We start from the raw sequence: 22,048 nt of genomic DNA, 5'->3' as shown, positions 1-22,048 counted from the left end.
TGCTCTTGACCTCTGAGCCACCTCCCCCACTATGAAGCTCTATGGTTATCGGAGGGAGAAGGTGGAGTAGTACATTCTAGAGAGAAACAGCTGGGCTCTAGAGTAGGGGGCCCAAGCCACCCAAACCTTAAAATAAAAGCCAGGTCTTACTCATTTACTTTCTTACCACAATGGGGATTGAACCTAGGGTCTCATACACATGCTATACCAGTAAGTACATCCAAAGTCCTGGACCAGTGAGCCTACACTCACTGTGCATATGGACAGACTCTCTGGATACTCTGCTCTACAGAGACACTTGCTTCTGTGGATCAGAGGCATAGCATGAAGGGCAGGGGCTGGAGCCTGTGGTCCCATGAGTGTGCAGGTTAGCATTACTGGGGTGAAGCAAACCTCTTTGGGAATGAAGAGAGATGTTTGCAGAGTCCCTCACTCCCATCCCAAGGGGCCTCGTTTATTTTCTGGCTCCCAAGAAGAGAGAAGACACCTCCTGGGAGTGGAGAGGTTCCCAGAGAGGACAGCACCCACTCTTGCCTAGCAGTAGGGAGGCACGGAGCCCAAGGCAGGCTCGTTTGTGGTCAAGGCCTTGTACTGCCAAAGGCAAACAGGTGGAGGGTGCAGATATCTGTCCTGCCTCTCGAAGCACAACATAATAGCATCATGTCTGCCCCCTGGGTACAGCTGCTGTGGGTTCCGAGAACCCAGCCAGGCCTGGTTCTGCTTTGCCTTTTGGTATGGGCTTCTAGGAAAGAGAAGAGATAGGGGTGAGGGTCTGCTAGGTCTGGATTCTGGACCTTTTGAAAGGGGTAGGTCCGTTTACTAGGGAGACGTGTGTGTGTGTGTGTGTGTGTGTGTGTGTGTGTGTACTTCGATGTCTCTGTGACTGTAAGCCTATGTTTTTCTACCAGTCTCTTCTCTAGTTATCCTAGCACCTTGTGTGTGTATATCGGTCTGTGTGTCAAGTGTCCGTGTTTCCTGCTTCTGGGTACACATACCCCCCCCCCCCCGTGTGTATGCCATGTCTGTGCTTGGATGTCCCCACTAAGACAATGCTGTGGAACACAAGGTCCTCTCTGTCCTTAGAGAAAGCATTTATGGGAACAGGAATGAGCATGCCCGAGGACATCGCTGAGGGAACTGGAGGCAGTGAGGGGTCCTCTGTGGACCTGCCAAGAAGACCATTCCACTACTGCTTGGCTCCAACTGACTCCTACCTTAACTGTCACCATCAGCGACAAACACCTTTGCCCTGGATTACCAAAGTAGGTTTGTTATGTAGCCCTACACAGACCAATGTAGCTGCCCTTGAACTCACAGAGATCCGACTGTCACTGCCTCCAGAGAGCCAGGATTAAAAGAGTGAGCCATTGTGCCCAGCCCCTGTGCTCAGCCCCTGTGCCTAGCCCCTGTGCCCAGCCCCTGTGCCCAGTCCCTGTGCCCAGCCCCTGGAAGATGACATTCTTCGGGCTGAGTTTCTCTGCCTTGGTCTGAGAAAAACAAGCCCTCATGTTCATCTGAGGGCCTTCAGGCAGCCTGCTGTTAGCTCCTGGGTGCCACCTGAGGGCTTCCCCATCATGCGCCCATTTAACTCCTTAAGCACATGGAAAGGGCGTGGAGGAAGTAGAGTTCAACTTCGTTCAGATATGGGTCTAGTCCCGCTTATTCAGAGCTAGACCTTTGCTCCTCGACACTCCTATACTCCATGGAGAAAGGAGGTGTGGACCTACACAAGATGTATACCCCAGTTTTGGCTCCCAAATCCTTCTGGGACTCCAGCCTTGGGGAGCAAAAGACGCAAGAAGCTGCAGCAAATCACCTAGGAGAGTGGAGAGACGCGTTGTTCCTAGAGGGGCAACACAGTTCCCGTCGCCCACGCGCCCGGCGCGCTCTGGGCCCAATGGGGCGGAGCCCGGCGTGAGCGCGCCAGGGGCGGGGCCTCGGGGGCGCGCACAGAAGGGCGGAGGGAAGGATTGTGGGCGTGGCTAAGGTTGGGGGCTGGCAGCGGCGGCAGCAGGGAGCTGGGAAGCTGAGAAGCCGGGAGCGCGGGGCTCAGTCGGGGGGCGGCGGCGGCGGCGGCTCCGGGGATGGCGGCGGCTCCGCTGCTGCTGCTGCTGCTGCTCGTGCCCGTGCCGCTGCTGCCGCTGCTGGCCCAGGGGCCTGGGGGAGCGCTGGGAAACCGGCATGCGGTATATTGGAACAGCTCCAACCAGCAGTGAGTCGGGGACCCGGAGAGCCCGTGCGTCCCGCGTCAGTGATGGGGGAGCTGGTGGGCTCTAGAAGTCCTAGGGGAACCTGGCCGCAGTCCTGGGAGACAGGCTCGGTGCCGAGAGGCGAGGGAGAGGGGACGCACTACGTGGGCGTCTGTGAAACTAGGGGGTGTCTGAGAAGCTAATGGGGCATAGTGAGGAGCGCTCTGGCTGTGCGGAGGAGGCTGCTGGGGAGCCCCCAACCTCATCTTGGGTTCTTTCCACAGTCGCCTCTGAAATAGTGTTCCCTGTCCCGTAGTCCTCCCCCCCCCCCCCGCCATCCACACTCCTTTTGGCTAGGTTGAAGTCTGGGGGTACCGGTGTGCTGGGGATAGGCCGCTGTATTTGGGAGCCCGAGGATGACCTGTTTTCAGCCTGTAAACGTTGATGGGGCTTTGCCTAAGACTCTTGCTTTTAGAAGTGGGGTTCGGCATTAAGGCAGGAAGTCCGATTCGCCACCTCCCTAGGACGAAGGGGAGTGGGTTGCTCTGCTTGTGTAGATAAACGCTGCTGGGGTAAGCCGGGGCAGGGTCGCGGAGTTGGGGGGCCCTGGAAACGCAGGGTATTGGTGAGAAAAAAGGAGGCAGAGATGTCGGTCACACACACACACACACACACACACACACACACACGCTGAGGCTAGGAACGGCGTATGGCACCGAGTGTGAACGGGCGTGCGCGGCTGTCAGTGTGCGTGTGTCTGTGTGATTTGTGTGTCTGCGTCGGCGACCGTCTAGGGGTGGGAGCGGGCGACGGGTCGGGGAGGGGGCTGCGGTCGGTGTCCGCGTGGCCAGTCTTGTCTGGGCTGGGGTGGCTCTTGGCGCCGCCGCGGTCTGGGCGGGTGTCAGGGCGGCCGTGTGGTTTCCTCCGGTGTGTGGCGCGGCGGCCCGGTGCCGGCTGCGGGACCGGGCCATCATTCTGCACAGTCCTCGCTGCCCTTGTCTTCTCCCTGCCGAGCTGTCGGGTGTATCACTCTGACCACCTCAGTGTGTTGGTAGGGGGGATCCCTGGGGATACGGGGATCACTGTCACACCTGCCCGGGCGGTGGCGGCAGCTTTGCTTCTGACTCCCCGCCCTGGGGGTCGACTAGGGAACAAATGGTGAGACCCCAGGGGAGGGGACCTGAAGGGCCTCGACCACGACCCCCAACCTTCCGGGGGAGGGGCTCCTGCTTGCTGCTCTGCTCTTTGTTGTTTGGGGCTCTGCGCCTCCCCCTCTTTCTCCTCGCGCCCAGAGTGTCAGACTGGGGGTGGGGATGAGCTAATGACGCCCCCCTTTTGCTTCCCATGGAAACCTCGGGGGTGGGGTTGCAGCCCCTCCCCCCCGGAGTGGGACTCCAACCTCTCCGGGGAGGCGCTGAGGGCTGACTACCCTGCTATATCTAGCTCACCCCCCCACGAGATTCACACGTCCGACCCCCGCCCCGCTTCAGTCTGGCACGAGCCGTGAGCTCGCAGGTGAGAGACCCCGGGTTCCCCGCCACCCTTGGGGAACCCCCTTGGTCGTAGATGCCAGAGCCTAGTGGGTGTGGGAATAGCCTTGAGGGGAGCGTTGATCAGGTTCCCCTCCCCCGCATACACCTGGGCGCAGGTGAAAGCTCCGGAACGGGATGGGAGAGCCGGGTTCCCAGAACCTCCTTTCGCCCTCTCCTCTCCTGTGCGGGCAGAGACCGAGGGAGGTAGCAGGCGGCGCACACTCGGCCAGGAGGCCGCTGCCGCCCCCGCCCCGCTTCCCGGGCCTTTGTTGCCGCTGCGCCCGGGCTCCCCGGCTCTCTCACTGCGGCATCCGCGGCCCCATAAATCGTGAGAGCGACGTGCTCCAGAGCCGGGAGTGGAGAGGGCCGGGGAGCTGGGGGCGGGGCCGGGCCGAGCCACAGGCTCCCAGGCCCCCACTTCCTCCAGTCACGTGATCCCGACTCCTGGCTCCCACCTCCCGTCACGTGCCGAGGGTCGCTGCCCCTTGGGGTCACGTGGGGGAGGGTCTGCGACCCCGCCTCTTAGGGTCACGTGGGAGGGTGCTGGTGGGACACGTGCAGTAACCTTTTTTGACAGACCTGCAGTAGCCTCCGTTGACAGACCGGGCCGGTGGCTCGGTCCTGGCTACCTAGCCTTCGCCCCTTCCCCCACTCAGCCCCTTGAATTAGTCCCTGGGAATAGGCGAGACCTTTTCCTAACCTGGCCCAGAAACTAGGACGCGGTGGGAGCCCGTATTGGAGGGAGTGATGAGGGTGTGAAGTCGGGGGTCTCCTGAGCCGGGTACTGAACCGGGCGGAGTTGATGCCAAACATGTATATCCCCCTTGCTAGCGCTTCTTTTCTTTGAACTAAATGAAGGTGTTGGTACTCGCCTTAAGAGCATCTTTTTTCTCGTCATCTCCCTACCTATCTTGGAAACGTTGCTGTTGCCGATCGCTTTCATTCACACATTCATTCAACAAATATTTATTGAGACCTCTACTATGTCCACAGTGGTCTGTTTTCGTCCGGTCGCCAGTGTGTCCCATTTCTCTTCTTTTCCACTCTGTCTTCTCTGCTATGGCCCTCTCTGGTTCGGATGCTGAGTCTTTGCCATTTTCCAAGACTTGCCTGGTTCTCATCCCTTTTCTCCCTCTCCCGGTTTCTGGCTTCCCCTGTCTCGCTGTGGCTCCCTCCCTTTCCCCTCTCGGGCAAATCCGTCTGTGTGTTCGCCTCCCCTCTGTACGTGGCAGTCTTTCCATCTCTGTGTGTCTCCCTTTCGGCGGGTCCTCGCTCTTCTCCGCCGCTGCAGATCAATAAACCTTCGCCGCTACTGTCGCAGGGTCGAGGGGCGGGGGTAACCGGCGAGCTGCTTCTCCACCAGACCCGAGCTGGCGGGGCGCGGGGGTGTCAGTGTGCACGCGCCGCCCTAGGAGCGTTCCCGCCGCCGCTGCCCACCCCCACCCCCCAGCCCCGGCGCGCGGACTCCACGCCGCGCGTGGTTGGGCCTCGCCTGCTGGAGCGGGCGGCGCGCAGCCTCGGGGGCGCGCACTAGAGGGGAAGAACCTAGTCTGTACATTTTGCCTCCACTTCCTTAACTCTGCACCTTGGCTTCTAAAGCTGAGGATAGGAGTTTAACAAGTTCAGGATCTCTTGGGAGCCTTTCCCTTCTCCCAGGTCTTGTTAGACACCCTGTTTACCTGCCCCTAATTGCCCCAGGGGGAGACGTTTGCTCCTTCCCCGCTCCCCCACCTCCCGTCCAGTCCCCCGCTGACACCGAAGGTTGAGATACACCGGCTGGGAAGCCGAGGCGCTGTAGAAGTGAGAAGAGTCGGGATGCACCCAGGGGCGTTGCGGGCCGGGAGGGACGAAGTAACCAGGTTAGGGGCTAATCCCTGTAGAAGAGCGGTGAAGACTTTTCTGCGAGAGGAGTGGGAAACAACGAGGGAATAAAATGGAGAGAAGAACAGAGAACTTCCTGAAGGAGCAGGGCACAACCCATTCCCCAGATGCTGGCCCACCCTCCGCGGAGCGCGGGAGGGGGTAACCTTGGAGGCGTGGTTAGCTGCTAAGCTCTTCTGGGGCCTGTGTGCACCTCCCCTTCACTGCTGGGCTAAGGATGACAGATTCAATTAAAGAGCTTGTGCCTAACAGACAGGTCGGGTCTTCTAGGAGTTATGGTTTGGGATTCCTGGCACCCAGCCTTCTGCTCTGTATTCATCAATGGACACAGCTAACTTGCTATCAGGTTTTGACCCACATGACCAGGTTGGGGACATTTCTGAGGCTTTACTGCCATCAATCACAGGGGTAGGTAAGAGGTGACTTCTTTCCCTATCGTCATACAGCAACCGCTGTAGGCTCAGCCCACCCTCTTGAGGAAACTGAGGTACCACCTGTGGGAATATCTCTGGAGTTGGCTTGCTCCCTGCTGTGTGTCTGGAGGAATGGGGCAGCTACAGGGAGGGGCTCCTTCACAATCAAACTGGATGCACTGGTGAGGCTGAGGGAACATGGCTCCAGGATGGCTTCGGGGCTGCTCTAGGCCTGGCACCCTGTGCTGACTGGCGGGTGGCCCCTTCCCCAGGACCTTAGGGAAGGAACAAGAGACTGTGGGGATGGGATGGACATACAATGCATGGGTGGTGGCTGGGAGCAGCCAGGCCTCGTCTAACCCGTTTTCCTGCTCTCAGCGCCCGCCCGTCGAGACTGCTGCCCACCTGAGCGCCAGGGACAGGGAGGGGCCGAGTGACCCATCACTCCCATGGGAACCAGTGGGACTGGGACTGGTGGCATTCCTGATGATTCAAGGCGGCTGTGCCCGTTCTTACTGCAGAGCCCAAACGCCAGCTGTTGCACATCTGCCTCACTGTTGGTTCTGAGGGAGGGGGCAGCACAAATCCAGTGAGGGTGGGTCAGGTCAGGTGGGGTCCTCAAGGCCTCGTCTAGTGAGGCCTCCGAGCTCCTTTCCCAATGTGGCTGATTGCCGTTTGTGGGACATAGAGAGCCAGTTCCTCCCCTCAGGGAGTTCCCAATGGTTTGTCATTTCACCAGGTAACCCATGCCTCCCTGTGCCCACTGTACTCCCATATCACTGCCGGCGTATGCACACTTGCCCTCAGGAAGTTAAAGGAAATTTCTAGCCTCTCCTCCACAGTTCTACACTGAGGTCTCTGGCATTCTGTGCTACCACCCAGGAGGTTCAGACCAATGCGTGTTAGGGACTAACAAGCAGGTGGGGATTCCTGGGAACCCAGTATCTGCTTCTCTGTCCAGAGACTCCCCAGGAAAGTGACAGACAGTCATCTTGTCTAGGCCCTGTGTGCACGGGGGGGGGGGGGGGGGCAGTGGCATCTAAATGGAGAAAGGAGGTGTGTGACGAGACAGCTTGGCATGGTCACAGGTGGGGCCTTGGTACTGAACTCTTCAGCTCCCTGATCTGTGTCAGGTTATTGGGGACTTAGTTGTCCATGGCCTCAGCATGGAGGGAGGGAAACAGGACTCAAAAGCACAAAGATAGAGGTCCTGCCGTGTCGGGAATTCAGGGGAAGCCCCGAGACTGTTGGGGCCGGCTCCGCACACATGCAGTGTAGCTCTTGTGAGGATCTGCTGCCTGTGAGTGGGCGGTGGACATTTTTGTGTTTGTGCCATAGAACTTGTGCATGTATGTGCATGAAGCCGCCATACATGCGTGTATGAGGGCAACTCCTGTCGGACTGGCCTGGGGGGTGGACCTGCAGCAGCAAGAAGGCATTCTGGGAGAATCCATGAGAGGGCTTGTGTTCCAAGTAAGGGGTCTCTCTTCTTTCCCCTTTCGCTTCCATTCCTTCAGTCCCTCCTCGGGCCTGGTGAATTATGGGGAATGGGCTGAGGAAATCCGGGCCTGGGTCTGGGAGTCGTTGGGGCCTGCGCTGTTACTGTGGCAACCAGAGTTAGGTTCCTTCTTTCCTCCGCCCTTCTCCCACTCTTCCTTAGGAGGTAGGCCAAGCTTCTTTGTGCCTTTGCTACCCTCTGGTGGCCACTAGGAGAAGGACAGGCCAAAAAGGAAAGGGCACAGTAAGGGGACTCTGGACTCTGGGGACAGAAAGGGGTCGAGAAAAGATTGTAGAAAAAGCCCAGATTTGGGGGGAATAAATTTTTATGATGAAAATACATCATATATGTGGACTAAAATGTCCTAATGAAGGTCTGCGAAGTGGTGACATGGAAAACCTTAGAGCATTGAGCTTTCTTTGACCGCTTCATTTGTCCACAGCCTGCGGCGAGAGGGCTACACGGTGCAGGTGAACGTGAACGACTATCTGGATATTTACTGTCCGCACTACAATAGCTCAGGGCCTGGCGGCGGGGCGGAGCAGTACGTGCTGTATATGGTGAACCTGAGCGGCTACCGCACCTGCAACGCCAGTCAAGGCTCCAAGCGCTGGGAATGCAACCGGCAGCACGCCTCGCACAGCCCCATCAAGTTCTCCGAGAAGTTCCAGCGCTACAGCGCCTTCTCGCTGGGATATGAATTCCATGCCGGCCAAGAATACTACTATATCTGTGAGTGCCGGGTCCTCGGTCTTTTGAATGACAGGGTAGGGTCCTGGGGATCCCCGTCCGGCCGATGTGGTCGTCACCAGGGATAAGGCTTCAGAGTTGCGAGGATGGGGTTGGGGGGTTGGTGACAGCCCCAAATTTGGGCCTCAGAGCATTTCTGATCCGGGCATTCTGGGTTGGGCTGGCCACAGAGCCACGGTGACCATTGTCCAAAGGATGGAGCAGTTACTCCAGGACATAGGCGGACTCGGGCAATTTGGAGGGGAGGGGGGAGCATCTAAGGGTAAGGTCGCAAGGGCACCAGTGAGTGAAAGCAACTCAGGCCCAGTCTCCTCCCCAGCCACGCCCACTCACAATCTGCACTGGAAGTGTCTGAGGATGAAGGTGTTCGTCTGCTGCGCCTCCAGTGAGTAGCGTCGGCTTCCAGCCATGTTCGCATCCTCGCCTCCCTGCTTTGGGGCTCCCTTGACTTCCTGGGGATGGGGGCGGAGGGCACAGGCGACAGGGATTAGCTTCCCAGCTGTAGCAGGGGAGGGGGTCCTTGCCCTGACTTTCCCCTCCTCTCTCCTCACCCGCACCCCACCCCGCAGCATCGCACTCCGGGGAGAAGCCGGTCCCCACTCTCCCCCAGTTCACCATGGGCCCCAATGTGAAGATCAACGTGTTGGGTGAGTCTGCGCAGCGCCCTCTGGTGGCCACTGCTGGAACCGCAGCCCCCTTCCCGGTGCCTGCTTTTTTTTCCGCATGCCTTCCCTTGGGACACCGGTCCTTCCTGCCCGTCCAGCCCCCGTGGGTGGTCACATCCCTGGCTCCACTGCTGCTGCTGCTGCCGCCTCCGCGTGCCCCCCGCCCCAGCGTACAGCACAGCCCTTACCAGTCTGTCTATTTGTTTCTCCACAGAAGACTTTGAGGGAGAGAGTCCCCAGGTGCCCAAACTTGAGAAGAGCATCAGTGGGACCAGCCCCAAGCGGGAACACCTGCCTCTGGCCGTGGGCATCACCTTCTTCCTCATGACACTCTTGGCCTCCTAGCTCTGTCCCTTCCTATGACAGAGAGAGGTGGGGCAGGGCTGAGAAGGAGCGGGGAATCAGCTGTGGGGCCTACATCCTTCTTGCCGTGGTTGGGAGTGGGATCTGACCGTACATATGTCTATCTGCGCCTGCCCTCTTTGCCCACTGTCTAGGACAGGCATTGTAGTGGATCAGGCACAGGGGCAGCCACAGGTCCCAGGTGGCCTGTGACTTTGGTAATGTTTGGTACCAAACCTGGGGGCTTTAAAAGGCAGTGCTCAGGACTCCCTGCCCCCCGGTACCTTTCCCTGACCCTGGTGCCCTCCCTCTTTGTCCCCCCCAAGAGGCACATATGCCCCAGAGAGAACAAATGAAGCTCGGGAGGTGCCCCCTGTCACTCTCCTCCGGGGCAGAACATGGGGAGGGGACTAGATGGGTGAGGGGTGCAGCCTCAGGCTACCCCTCCCCTGTTTACAGCAATAAGCATGTCCTCCTCCCTCCTCCCTCCCACACAGAGGGCTGTGGTTTGGATTGAATCCAAGTTTACAAATAGACACCCCTGAGGGTAGCAGGCAGTGGACAGGGGTGGGCATTGGGGTGCCTGACAGGCATGTACAGACACTATATCTCTATATATAATGTACAGACAGACAGAGCCCTTCCCCTCCTAACCTTGACCTTTTCTGACCCCCCCTTCCAGATTTAGACCCCTTCCCCACCAGGTTAGGCCCCTCTTGGGACCCCCCTGGCCCCTCTTTTGTCTTCTGTGAAGACAGGACCTATGCAACGCACAGACACTTTTGGAGACGTAACAACAATGCCCCCTCCCTTCCAGCCCTGAGCCGGGAACCAACTCCCAGGACCTTGCCCTGCCCACCCTATGTGGTCCCCACCCATCCTGGGCCTTTTTCAAGTGCTTTGGCTGTGACTTTCATACTCTGCTCTTAGTCTAAAAAAATAAACTGGAGATAAAAATAACTGAGTGTGTGTGGTGTCAAGGGGCCATGTCCCTCTGCTTCACTGGCTGAACCCTCCAGGGCTCAGGTCCCGGGTGAGCAGGGCATTCTAGCTCTCAGTCCACGGAGGGCCTGGCTCTAGGGTCCAGCTCTGTGTGCAGAGAGGGACAGAGCTTCAGTCTGAGGCTGGGCGACTTTGGGCAGATTCCTTAACCTTTCTAGGCTCAGGCTTCCCACGGGGAAAACGGCTTCAATCCCTGTTTCTCAGGGCCCGCGTATGGGAGTTAAGGCTCAGGCTGGCGTTCTCTATGCTGTAGTCAGAGGATTTTGACTGGGTCCAAGGATTTCAGGGGATTTGTGAACCTAGATAGGAAAAAAATGGCATTCTTTATCTTCACTCCCCTGTGACAAGTTTAGCATTCCCTTATGTACTTGGGCGTCAGGCCACGATAGCGTTAACAGCACCTGTGACTTTGTAGCCGACGGAAATCCCAGATGTTTTCAGACTGCTTTATATCTCAGAATATCATTTATGCGTCACTACTTTGAAATGATCATAGCTGTTAGATTTTCCTTGTTTTTAACATGTTAATAAAGAAACATATATATTACATACCAAAAATGTAAATGTCTGCTAACTGTGTTTCAGTATAACTGGGTTCCTTCGTGAGCCTTTGTGATTTTGTTTAAAAACATGTTCCCTGCTGGGGCCTGAGGCTCACATAGCTACAGCGCCCTGTCAGGAGAGCAGAAAGGACAGAAGGTTAAGGGTGAAGCATGGGCAGGACAATCAAAAGGAGCTTCTCAGGAGCCAGGGAGGGGGCTTTTCCCTTAGTGGCACAGAGAACAGGCTAGATCCCCCTGCGTGCTCCTGTGGCTGTTAGTAGCATTGTAATGCCCTAACCAGGTAAGGCAACCTGTAACCGCAGCACTCGGTGGGGCTCAGGAGAAGGCTGCAGATTCAAGGGTGGACTAAACTGTAGAGTGGTACCCTATCTGAGAGTGTGTAGACTCTTGCTAACGTTTGGCTATCACCTAACAGAGATGGCTGTAAAGGGCAGGCAGGGAAAGAACCAGGAGCCGGCGGTGGGCCAACTTGACACCACTACACCAAAAGACCGGAAAGGCTGGCCCAGCCATCGGTTTTCCATGTTGTCAGTCGATACTCAGTGAACACCTGCAACATGCCAGGTACTGATGGGACAAAGAAGACACTGTCCATACTCTCAGATACACTGATTTTCCAGGTGTGGTGTACACACCTGTAATCCTGGCACATGGAGGCTTACACTTCCTCAGGCACCGGGCATGCATGTGGTGCTTGGACATACGTGCAGGCAAAGCACTCATATGAATAAAACAAACCTTTAAAAGATGAAAGATTCTGGGCTGGAGAGATGGCTCAATGGTTAAGAGCATTGCCTGCTCTTCCAAAGGTCCTGAGTTCGATTCCCAGCAACCACATGGTGGCTCACAACCATCTGTAATGAGGTCTGGTGCCCTCTTCTGGCATGCAGGCATACACACAGATAGAATACTGTATACATAATAAATAATAAATAAATAAATAAATAAATAAATAAATAAAAGATAAAAGATTCTGGGTCCAACACAGCTTACTTTCTGGACAGTGGTGGTGCACACTTTTAACCCCAGCACTCGCGAGGCAGAGGCAGGTGGATCTTTGTGAGTTCGAGACCATCCTGGTCTACAAGAGTTACTTCTGGCTCCAAAGCAACACAGAGAAACCCTGTCTCGAAAAACAAAACAAAAAACCAACAAGAAGACAGGAGGAAAGGACTGTCAGAAGTTGTCCCCTGGTCTCCACATATTCTGTGTATACACACCATGTACATAAGCTCCATGCTGGCCAGTTTTATGTCAGCTTGACACAAGCTGGAGTTATCTGAGAGGAGGGACCCTCATTTGAGAAAACGCCTCCATAAGATTGGTTTGTGGAGCATTTTTTTAATTAGTGGTTGATGAGAGAGAACCCAGCCCATTGTGGGTGGTGCCATCCCTGGGCTGGTGGTCCTGGGTTCTATAAGAAAGCGGGCTGAGCAAGCCATGGGGAGCAAGGCAGTAAGCAGCTCCCTCCATGGCCTTTGCATCAGCTCCTGCCTCCAGCTTCCTGCCCTGCTTCCTTCAGTGCTGGCTGCTGTGCAGGAAGCCAAATAAAGCTTTTCCTCCCCAAATCGGTTTTGATCATGTTGTTTCAGCACACAAATGACAACTCGACCTAAGACTGCTCCTAATTAATTTCATACGTGTTGGTGTGTGCTGGCTAGTTTTACGTCATCCGAAAGGAAGGACATTTTCTTAGTTAGTGATTAAAGCTGAGGAGCAGCCATTGTGGGTGGTGCAACCCCTGGGCTGGTGGTCTTGGGGTCTATATGGAAGCAGGCTGGCCAGGAGGTGGTGGCGCACACCCTAGTCCCAGCATTCACAGAGGCAGGTGGATCTCTGTGAGTTCGAGGCCAGCCTGGTCTACATAGTGAGTTCCAGGACAGCCAGAGCTGTCTCAAAAAAAAATTTTCAAAAAAAAAAAAAATGCAGGCTGAGCAAACTGTGATGAGAAAAGTCAGTAAACAGCTCCCAATATGCATCAGAATCAGCTCTGCCTCCAGGTTCCTGCCCTGCTTGAGCTCCTACCCTGGCTTCTTCAGTGATGGACTCCGATGTGAGGCATAAGTCAAATAAACAAACCCTTTCCTCCCAACATGCTTTGGCCATGGTGTTTTGTCTCAGCAGTAGTAACCCTAAACAGGACACTGTATGTGATCAAAAATTAGTAATACACACACCACAGACACCACAAACACACACACACACACACACACACACGGGGTGAGGGGGCACACTCAGTATACCATGGTTAAAGGCTGGGGTTTTGGGAATAGCTGAGGAAATCACATCTTTGCCTGGGTCAGAGAAAGCCCACTTCAGCAAGGACGTTCACAATGCTGGCTCCATGTGCGCTGTGGGAAGCCTTGCCACAGCGAGATCCTTCATGAGGCAGGCAACAGGACTTGGCTGTGGATTCTGAAATTTCTAGGTCAGGCAAGGCTGGTGACCAGGATGGGGGTGCTTATGGCTTCAAAAATTTAGAATAGGGCTGGAGAGATGGCTCAGCGGTTAAGAGCATTGCCTGCTCTTCCAAAGGTCCTGAGTTCAATTCCCAGCAACCACATGGTGGCTCACAACCATCTGAAATGAGGTCTGGTGCCCTCTTCTGGCCTTCAGGCATACACGCAGAAAGAATATTGTATACATAATAAATAAATATTTTAAAAAAAAACTTAAAAAAAATTTAGAATAGGTGTCTCATTCACTGTTCTATTGCTGTGATGAGTCACCATGACCAAGGCAACTCTTAGAAAAGAAAACACTTAACTGGTGACTTGCTTACAGCGTCAGAGGTTAGTCCACCATCATCATGGCGGGGAGCACAGCACAAGCAGGTGTGGTGCTGGCATAGCGGGAGTGCTGCATCCTGCTGCAGAGGCAGAGAAAGGGCGAGACTGGGCTGGCGGGGCTTCTGAAACCTCAAAGCCCTCCCCCGGAGACACACTTCCTCCAACAAGGCCACCCCTCCTCATCCTTCTAATCCTTTCCCAGGTCCACCCCCTGTTCTCACTCAAACACCACAGCAGAGCAGCAGGGGTAAAGGAGTTGCCCCCAAGCCCCATGGCCAAGTTTTATCCCCGAATCCCACGCATAGAAGAAGAGGACTGGGTGCCAGACACTGTCCTCTGACCACCAGCAACACCCTGCACGAAATAAGTAAAAGGAAAACAAAGTTTTAAAAATTTAGAAATAGACCATGAAGGGGCCACGGATTTGGGGGTTGGTGTTTCCCCAGCACTGTGTGGCCTCTCGGGTCTTACTGCTGCACTAACACACGGTGTCTAAGAGCTGTGTCCCTTGGCTCGTGGCAGGAGGTAGGGCTGACAGTCAGAGTGGGTGCAGCCCAGTGGTAGAATGCTTGCTTCGGATGCGGGAGGTTCTGGGCTTGATGCTCAGCATCAGAAAAGCAACACAGAGAGAGAAACCAGGCTTGACTGGCACCACCTCTGACCACCCCATCAACACACGGAGCCTTCCCACGAGTCCTGACTTCCTACACCTCTGCCCCTATGATGGGAAAGGTTTACAAAGACCTCAAGCCTGCACGAGTGGGCCCAGAGCCCATTTTACAGGTGGGTTAACTGAAGTTCACAGACAGCAGCCACTTAGCCTTGGGCACTCGGGATGTGCCAGGCTCAGACTGGACTGTGCGCTGAGCCCTCGTCTTCTCTTCTCTCATACATAATCCTCAGAGGGCAACACGCACGTGGTCCACGAGCAGTGACAAAGGGGCTGCCCCCTCCAAGATCCCTTTGCCGTTCCCTGACGCTCGGCAGGAAACCCCTCCCTCTCAGGCAGGCCTCTTCCAGATTTATTTCTTTAGCTGGGGGGGGGGGGAGTTGGGAGGACTGACTTAAAGAAACTGGGGGGAGGGAGGCATTTATTTCTGCTCTTCATCCAGACAGTCACAGCGACAGGAGGTTGAAGGCCCTCGTCACACCACACCACAGTCAAGAGCAGAGAGGAACCAAATCTGAGGCCAGGAACACATTTAATCCCAGCACTCAGGAGGCAGAGACATGTGGAGTTCTGAGAGTTCAAGGCCAGCCTGGTCTACAGCCTGAGTTTCAGAACTACCAGGACTACTTGCTGAGACTGTTTCAAAAAAGGAGGGGGAAAAAAGAAAGGAAGGAAAGAAGAGAAATAAAATCCCATTACTCTTATTTTATTTATTTTGAAGGTTTTGAGACAAAGTCTCATTATGTAGCTGGCCTCGAACTCACAGGGTCCCATCTGCCTCTGCCTCCTGAGGGTGGGATTAATGGCGTGCGCCACCATGTCAAGCCTGTGTGCTGCTCTTGGTTAGCTTTTTCCTCCTGTTCAGGAGCCCCTGCCTTGGAATCGCCCCCACAAAGAGCTGAGTCTTCCTATCAGTTAACAATCAAGACAACCCCCACACAGACAATCCCCCAGGCTATCTTGATGGAGTTAATACCTGATACAAACGCTCTGCTCTGCCCAGGTGAGCCCAGGTAGAGGCAAGTTAAATGTAACCAGCACAGAGAACTTTTGTTTCTGCAGGACCAGTCATAGGACTGAGGACGGGCTCAGGGCCTTCCCGGTGTCGTCCCAGGGCCTGAGCTTTGGCTGATTTTGCTGCCCCCCCCCCCCCCCCCCCCCCCCCCCCCCCCCCCCCGTACAGAGCTCTAAGGCAAGGCATTCAAGTCTGCAGATGGGGAGGCATGCCTCAAATGGGCAGCACCCAGAGAGGAGTTTTCCGTCTTCTTTGGCTTCATCTCAAAAAGGACACCAAGGGTCCCCAGCCAGTCTCTCCCATACAGCGTTTTACACCCCTCCATTGCCGTCTTGAGTGGGCAGCAGGGAACAGCCACAAGCAAACACAAAAAGACTGCGAGGCTTGTTTCAGAGTAGCTATGTCCTCTCCTGTGTGAGAGACTGGGGTGAGTCAGCTGTGCTCCAGGCAGGGAGAGAACCAGGGCTGTTTGCAACACAGGCTTGGGAGCTGAGCTATTTGTAGCTGGGTGCCCACTCAGAGCCTGAAGTTCTGCTTAATATCCACCAGGTGGCGCAACATTTAGCCTGAACTTAGACTGAGGGGTTAACCACGGTATGTGTAGAGATTCAGAAAGTTGTTGTTGTGTTTTTAAGGGCTTTCTTCATCTCCTCCTCCTCTTCCTCCTCCTCCTCCTCTTCCTCCTTCTTCATCTTCTCCTCTTCTTCCTCCTCCTTCTGCTTGTTTTGTTGTTGTTTGTTTTGAGATGAGGTCTCTCAATGTAGTCCTAGCTGTCCTAGAGCTTGCTATGTAGATAAGACTGGCCTCAAACTCACAGAGATACACTTGCCTTCTCTGCCTCCTGAGTACTGGACTGTGCCACTACCAGGCTCTTACCCAAGTTTGTAAGTTTATTTATTTATTTGTAATTTTATGAATGTTCTGCCTGAATGTGTGTGTATGTGAGTGTGTGTATGTGCATGTCTGGTACCTGTGGAAGTTCAAAGAGGATGACAGATTATGTGGAACTGGACTTTCAGACAGTTGTGAACCACTGTGTGGATGCTCAGAACCAAATCCAGGTCCTCTGCAATATTAGAAAGTGCTCTTAGCCAATGGGCCATCTCTACAGCCACTGAACTCTATCTATCTATCTATCTATCTATCTATCTACCTACCTACCTATCTATCATCTATCTGTCATCTATCATCTATCTATCTATCATTTATCTATCATCTATCATCTACCTATCATCTATCTACCTATCTATCATCTATCTATCATTATCTATCTATCATCTACTTATCATCTATCTATCATTTATCTATCATCTATCATCTACCTATCATCTATCTACCTATCTATCATCTATCTATCATTATCTATCTATCATCTACTTATCATCTATCTATCATCTATCATCTATCTATCTATCATCTACCTATCTATCTACCTATCATCTATCTATCATCTATCTATCATTATCTATCTATCATCTATCAATCATCTATCTATCTATCTATCATCTATCATTATCTATCTATCATCTATCAATCATCTATCTATCTATCATCTATCTATCTATCATCTATCTATCTATCATCTATCTATCTATCATTGTAGTAGGAGGAGTGGCAGGCTGTGTCCTGCTGCCTGGCTACCTTACACCTGAAATAATCACACAGAAATTGTATTAATTAAGCACTGCCTGGCCATTAGCTCTAGCCTCCTATTGGCTAACTCTCACATCTTGATCTAACCCATTTCTATTAATGTGTACTCACCACAAGGTCGTGGCTTACTGGGAAAGATTCAGCATGTCTGACCTGGAGGCTCCATGGCAGCTCTCTCTGCCTTCCTTCTTTCTCCCAGCATTCAGTTGTCTTCCCCGCCTACCTAAGTTCTGCCCTATCAAAAGGCCAAGGCAGTTTCTTTATCCAACCAATGAAAGCAACACAAATACAGAAGGACCTCCTACACCATTTCCCCTTTTTCTGTTTAAACAAAAAGGAAGGCTTTAACTTTAACATAGTAAAATTACACATAACAAAAGTCGGTAGAGCATGAGGCTCTTAATCTCAGGGTCATGGGTTCGAGCCCCACATTGGGCGCCACTCTGTTGTGGGAAGCGGGCCCCTTGTTCCAGCCGCCTGACTAGCTTATATCTGAAATAACCACACAGAAATTGTATTAATTAAATTACTGCTTGGCCCATTATCTCCAGCCCCTTATTGGCTGACTCTCACATATTAGTTTAATCCATTTCTATTAATGTGTATCGCCACTTGAATATGTCTTACTGGCATGAGTCTAACCAGCGTCTGTCTCGGGCAGGAGAACCATGGCATCTGCCTGACTCTGCTCTTCTTCCCAGAATTCTGTTCTGTCTTCCCCGCCTACCTGAGTTCTGCTCTATCAACTAGGCTTTTTATTTATTTATTTATTTATTTATTTATTTATTATATATACAATATTTGTCTGTGTGTATGCCTGCAGGCCAGGAGAGGGCACCAGACCTCAGTACAGATGGTTGTGAGCCACCATGTGGTTGCTGGGAATTGAACTCAGGACCTCTGGAAGAGCAGCCAGTACTCTTAACCTCCAAGCCATCTCTCCAGCCCCATAAGTCTCTGTTCTTTGATGAGGCTCATTACCTCACCTCCATACTGCCCATCCCGCTTCCTCCAGGTCTAGCTGGTGACCTGCCTCTCTTCTTCCCAGAGTTCTCTCTCTGCCCAGAAGTCCCGCCTACACTCTCCCTTCTAGCTATTGGCCATTCACCTTTTTATTACACCAATCACAGCATACATCCTCAGCGGTGTACAAACATCCCACAACAGCCTGCACCAGGTCTAGGTGCTCTGGACTTGGGGATAGACCTGTTCGTCCCAGGTCTACTCAGCACCTGTATTCTCATTCTCTCTCTAACACTTTCTAGTGCAGCTGGAAACAGAAGAAACCTCGCTTGAAGGAGGTGGTAAAATACGTGGTGGCTAAGATGGATGCTGGCTGGGACCAAGAGCCAAGGACTGGGGTGAGAGGACTTTGGTGAGGAATATGGGTTGGCATGGGGAACACAGGTGGGAAATACAGGGAACCACAGCCCTGAGACAAAGTCTAGGAAAGTGTCATGTGTCCCAAGGGAGAGCCCGGATGTGCTGGAGCTGGGTCAGCCAGTGACCCTTCAGGCCCTGAGCTGCAGGGGAAGGCCAGGCTGAGCCTGGTGCTGTGCATCTGTAACTTGATCCTAAAGTCTAGCTTCCTCTAGTCTCCCCTCCTTGGCCAGTGGGGGCAGATAGGCTCCCCCGCCAGGGCCAATGCCAGTCTGGTGACCTTCATCACGGCATCTGGCCCCAGGTCATCACAGTGCTCTTGTCAAGCCTGGCTATAAAAGAGTAGGCATGCCAGCTTAGGAACCTGGGAGAAGCAGGCTCATCTGGCCCTGAGAGGCTGGGCGTGTCCAGGGAACACTCACGATTTTGCACATTTGGGTCACATTCACTCACAGACTCTCACAACTGTGCAACCCCCACACAGTCAAACTCACCGTTCGGTGGGGAGGATGGGCCTATAGAAGGAAAACACGTGCTTGTTTACACAGCTGGGGTGCAAGGGACCTCACACTATGCCGGAGGGACTAGCTTCGATCCCCACAGACAGACTCAGTCCCATAGACCGCAAATGCATGGCACACACAGGTAGATGCTCAGCCCACTTCCAATCCTTCAAACACACAGAAGCATACACTCACGTCCACCTACCCAACTCCAGCTCACACACAAAGAAAGGGGTTTACAGGCAACCCAAGGCACATTCATATCCAGGAATCCAGGGTCACATACGGTGACATAAAAAAAATGACAGTTGTCCAACACAGATCTGCTGACAGTCCCAACAAAATAAACAGTGTTTGGTGCCAAGAAGGGCAGTGGCCAAACAAACGGGTCAAAGTCAGGAGTCTGGGAAAGTACAGACAGGGAAGAAGGGTACTGGGGCCACGGTCACATTCCTGGAATCTGTAGAGCACACGTGACAAAAAAACAACTGTAAGGATGGACACAGACAAATTTTACAACCCTCAGAGACGCCTACCTGCCCCCGGGAACTTGAACACTCCACCCCTACACCACCTTGCTTAAGGAGAAGACAATGAAGGACCTTTTAGGAAGATTTTAGCCTGAGGTCAGAGAGACCTTTCTGCCCACTCCACAGACAGGCTCATCCAGATAGACACACAGACAGATAAACACACACCCAGACCTTGAACCTCAGGGAAGGGCCTCTGGACACTAACAGTGGTTGTCTCACCCATGTGGGGCCATGCCTATGTCTGCCTACCTGGGCCCCAGGATGGCCCAAGAGGAAACAGCCCACACGGATCCCTGACCAAGGGAGATGATCCCGCCATCCACTCCTGGGAGTGAGAAAAGAAAGTGACACCCTCCCCCACCAGAAAGTGGTCCCTAGAAAGGGTACACAGTAGGTCTTGAGAACATCCCTTACTCCTGAGCGCCAGTTACACACGGGCAGGAGCTGAACTTTGAGAGTGCACAGCTGAGCCTTGTGGTGTGAGCTGGCAGCAGGAGGAGCAAGAGTTTCAGGCCAGCCTCAGCTATACAGGGAGGCCAACCTAGGGCTCATGAGATCCCCTCTTAAAAGAAAGAAACAAACCTTTGAGGTGGCTTTGAGAAGGATGGTTGACAACTGGCCAGGTGGGGGTCGGGGAGGCAGTGGGGACTCACCCTACTGCAGGGAGACTGAACAGACAAAATAAGCTGGACCAAAATGTTGTGTGAGTTTTACTCTTTTGACTTTTTTGGGGGGCCCACCATCCAGTTCCCAAATAAATCACACGGAGGCTTATTCTTAGAATGCCCGGCCTTAGTTTGACTTGTTTCTTGCCAGCTTTTCTTAACAAATTATCCTGACTTCCTTTTGCCTCTGGGCTTTTTTCTTTTTTCACTCTGTATATCTTATTTTCACTCTTACTCTGTGGCTGACTGGGTGGCTGGGTGGCAGGTGGCTGGGTGGCTGGGTGGCTGGGTGGCTGGGTGGCTGGGTGGCTGGCTGGGTGGCTGGGTGGCTGGGTGGCTGGGTGGCTGGGTGGCTGGGTGGCTGGCTGGGTGGCTGGGTGGCTGGGTGGCTGGGTGGCTGGGTGGCTGGGTGGCTGGGTGGCTGGCCCCTGATGTTCTCCTCCCCTTGTTCTCTGGTTGCTTCTTTTTACCCTTGTTTCATATATATACACACAACAAAAGCCCTGCTGATGTTGGGAGGTCGCAAAGCGTGCTGCATTTGTTTAACTGTGAAGCTGTGATTCTGTGCCTGTCTAAAACACCCGAGGGTCTAATAAAGAGCCGAACAGCCAATAGTGAGGCAGGAACGAGGATAGGCGGGGTTGACAGATATTCCAGCCTGTGCCCGTGTCCTCATGTCACGATGGATTTCATTTGTATACAGTCTGTGAGTCCCACAATAGATATAACGCATGTGTGCTGTGTGTGCATGTGAGTGTTTTGACTGCTTGTATGTCTGTGCACTACCCAAGTGCATGGTACAGACGAAAAACAGAAAAGGGCACTGGATGCCCCGGAACTAGAATTACAACCTGGGTCAGCCGATCTTCCTCCTTCTTCTTCTTCCTCTGCTTCCTCTTCGCCTCCTTCTCCTTTTTCTTTTTTGTTAGTTTTCTTCTTTTTTTTAAAGAAAGGAATTTATTTAACTTTATTTTATGTGCATTTGTGTGAAGGTGTCAGATCCCCTGGAACTGGAGTTACAGACCATTGCCAGCTATTGTGTGGGTGCTGGGAACTGAACCCAGGTCTTTGGAACAGCAGTCAGTGTTCTTAACCCCTGAGCCATCTCTTCAGCCCTCATCAACAATTTTAAAAGTTCATTATGATGAAGATGTTCTTTTTCTTGGATGTATATTTGTATGAGAGTGTTGGATCCTAGAGTTACAGACAGTTGTGAGCTGCCATGTGGGTGCTGGGAATTGAACCAAGGTCCTCTGGAAGAGCAGTCACTGTTCTTAGCCACTGAGCCATCTCTCCAGCTCACCTTTCTTTTCTTTTTTCTTTCTTTCTTTCTTTTTTTAGTTCTCTAAATAAATAAATAAATAAATAAATAAATAAAATGACCAGGCAGTGGTGGTGCACTCCTTTAACTCTAGCACTAAGGAGGCAGAGGCAGGAGGAACTCTGTGAGTTCGAGACCAGCCTGTCTACAGAGCTAGTTCTAGGACAGCCAGGACTACACAGACAAACCCTATCCCAGGAAACAAACAAACAAAACTCACAGTTGGTGTGATGTGCACACCTTTAATCCCAGGGCATGTTTAATCTCAGCACTTGGAAGGCAGAGGGGGTAGATCTCTGTGAGTTCAAAGCCAGTCTGGTCTACAAACTCAGTCCCAGGTCAGCAGGGTTATAAAGTGAGATATTGTCTCAGTAAATAAATAAATAGAAGAAAACACTTGCAGGCTCACTATTTGTTGAGTCTCTGCACCTTTCTATCATTCGTCATTTTTCTTCTGCTTGAAGGATTCTTTAAAACATTTTTTACAAAGCAAGGCTGCCCCAGAAAGATTATTTCACCTTTTAAATGTGTGGAAACTCCTTCCTGCATCATCATATTTGAATGATCCTGACATAGATCCAGCTCCATAGTCTCTTAAGCTGTAAAAATGGACTCCACTGTCCATTTCTGGAGGTTTCTGGAGAGGAGCAGCTCCTGCTTCCTCTTCCCATGACGGGCTTGCTC

General features: G+C 53.2%; 1 protein-coding gene across 2 annotated transcripts; it reads left to right on the top strand.

Annotated features, from left to right (window-relative positions):
- The first annotated feature begins 1,970 nt into the window (after positions 1 to 1,970).
- Efna3 (ephrin A3) lies at positions 1,971 to 10,804 on the top strand. 2 transcript variants are annotated; one of them, XM_041655087.1, is made up of 5 exons: positions 1,971 to 2,212; positions 7,956 to 8,245; positions 8,583 to 8,648; positions 8,833 to 8,910; positions 9,143 to 10,804. In XM_041655087.1, exons 1-5 carry the CDS (start codon positions 2,085 to 2,087, stop codon positions 9,271 to 9,273), a joined length of 693 nt encoding a protein of 230 aa, XP_041511021.1. In that variant the 5' UTR covers positions 1,971 to 2,084; the 3' UTR covers positions 9,274 to 10,804. The 2 variants fall into 2 exon arrangements, with proteins under 2 accessions (XP_041511021.1, XP_041511022.1); XM_041655088.1 differs by lacking the exon at positions 8,833 to 8,910.
- Positions 10,805 to 22,048: the final 11,244 nt, after the last annotated feature.

The sequence above is a fragment of the Microtus oregoni genome, unplaced genomic scaffold (assembly GCF_018167655.1).
Source record: "Microtus oregoni isolate MIOR12 unplaced genomic scaffold, Mior012 000007F_ref0000211, whole genome shotgun sequence".
Taxonomy (NCBI): domain Eukaryota; kingdom Metazoa; phylum Chordata; class Mammalia; order Rodentia; family Cricetidae; genus Microtus; species Microtus oregoni.
The sequence above is the reverse complement of the archived record's forward strand: the minus strand, read 5'-3'. Positions and strand labels throughout refer to the sequence as shown.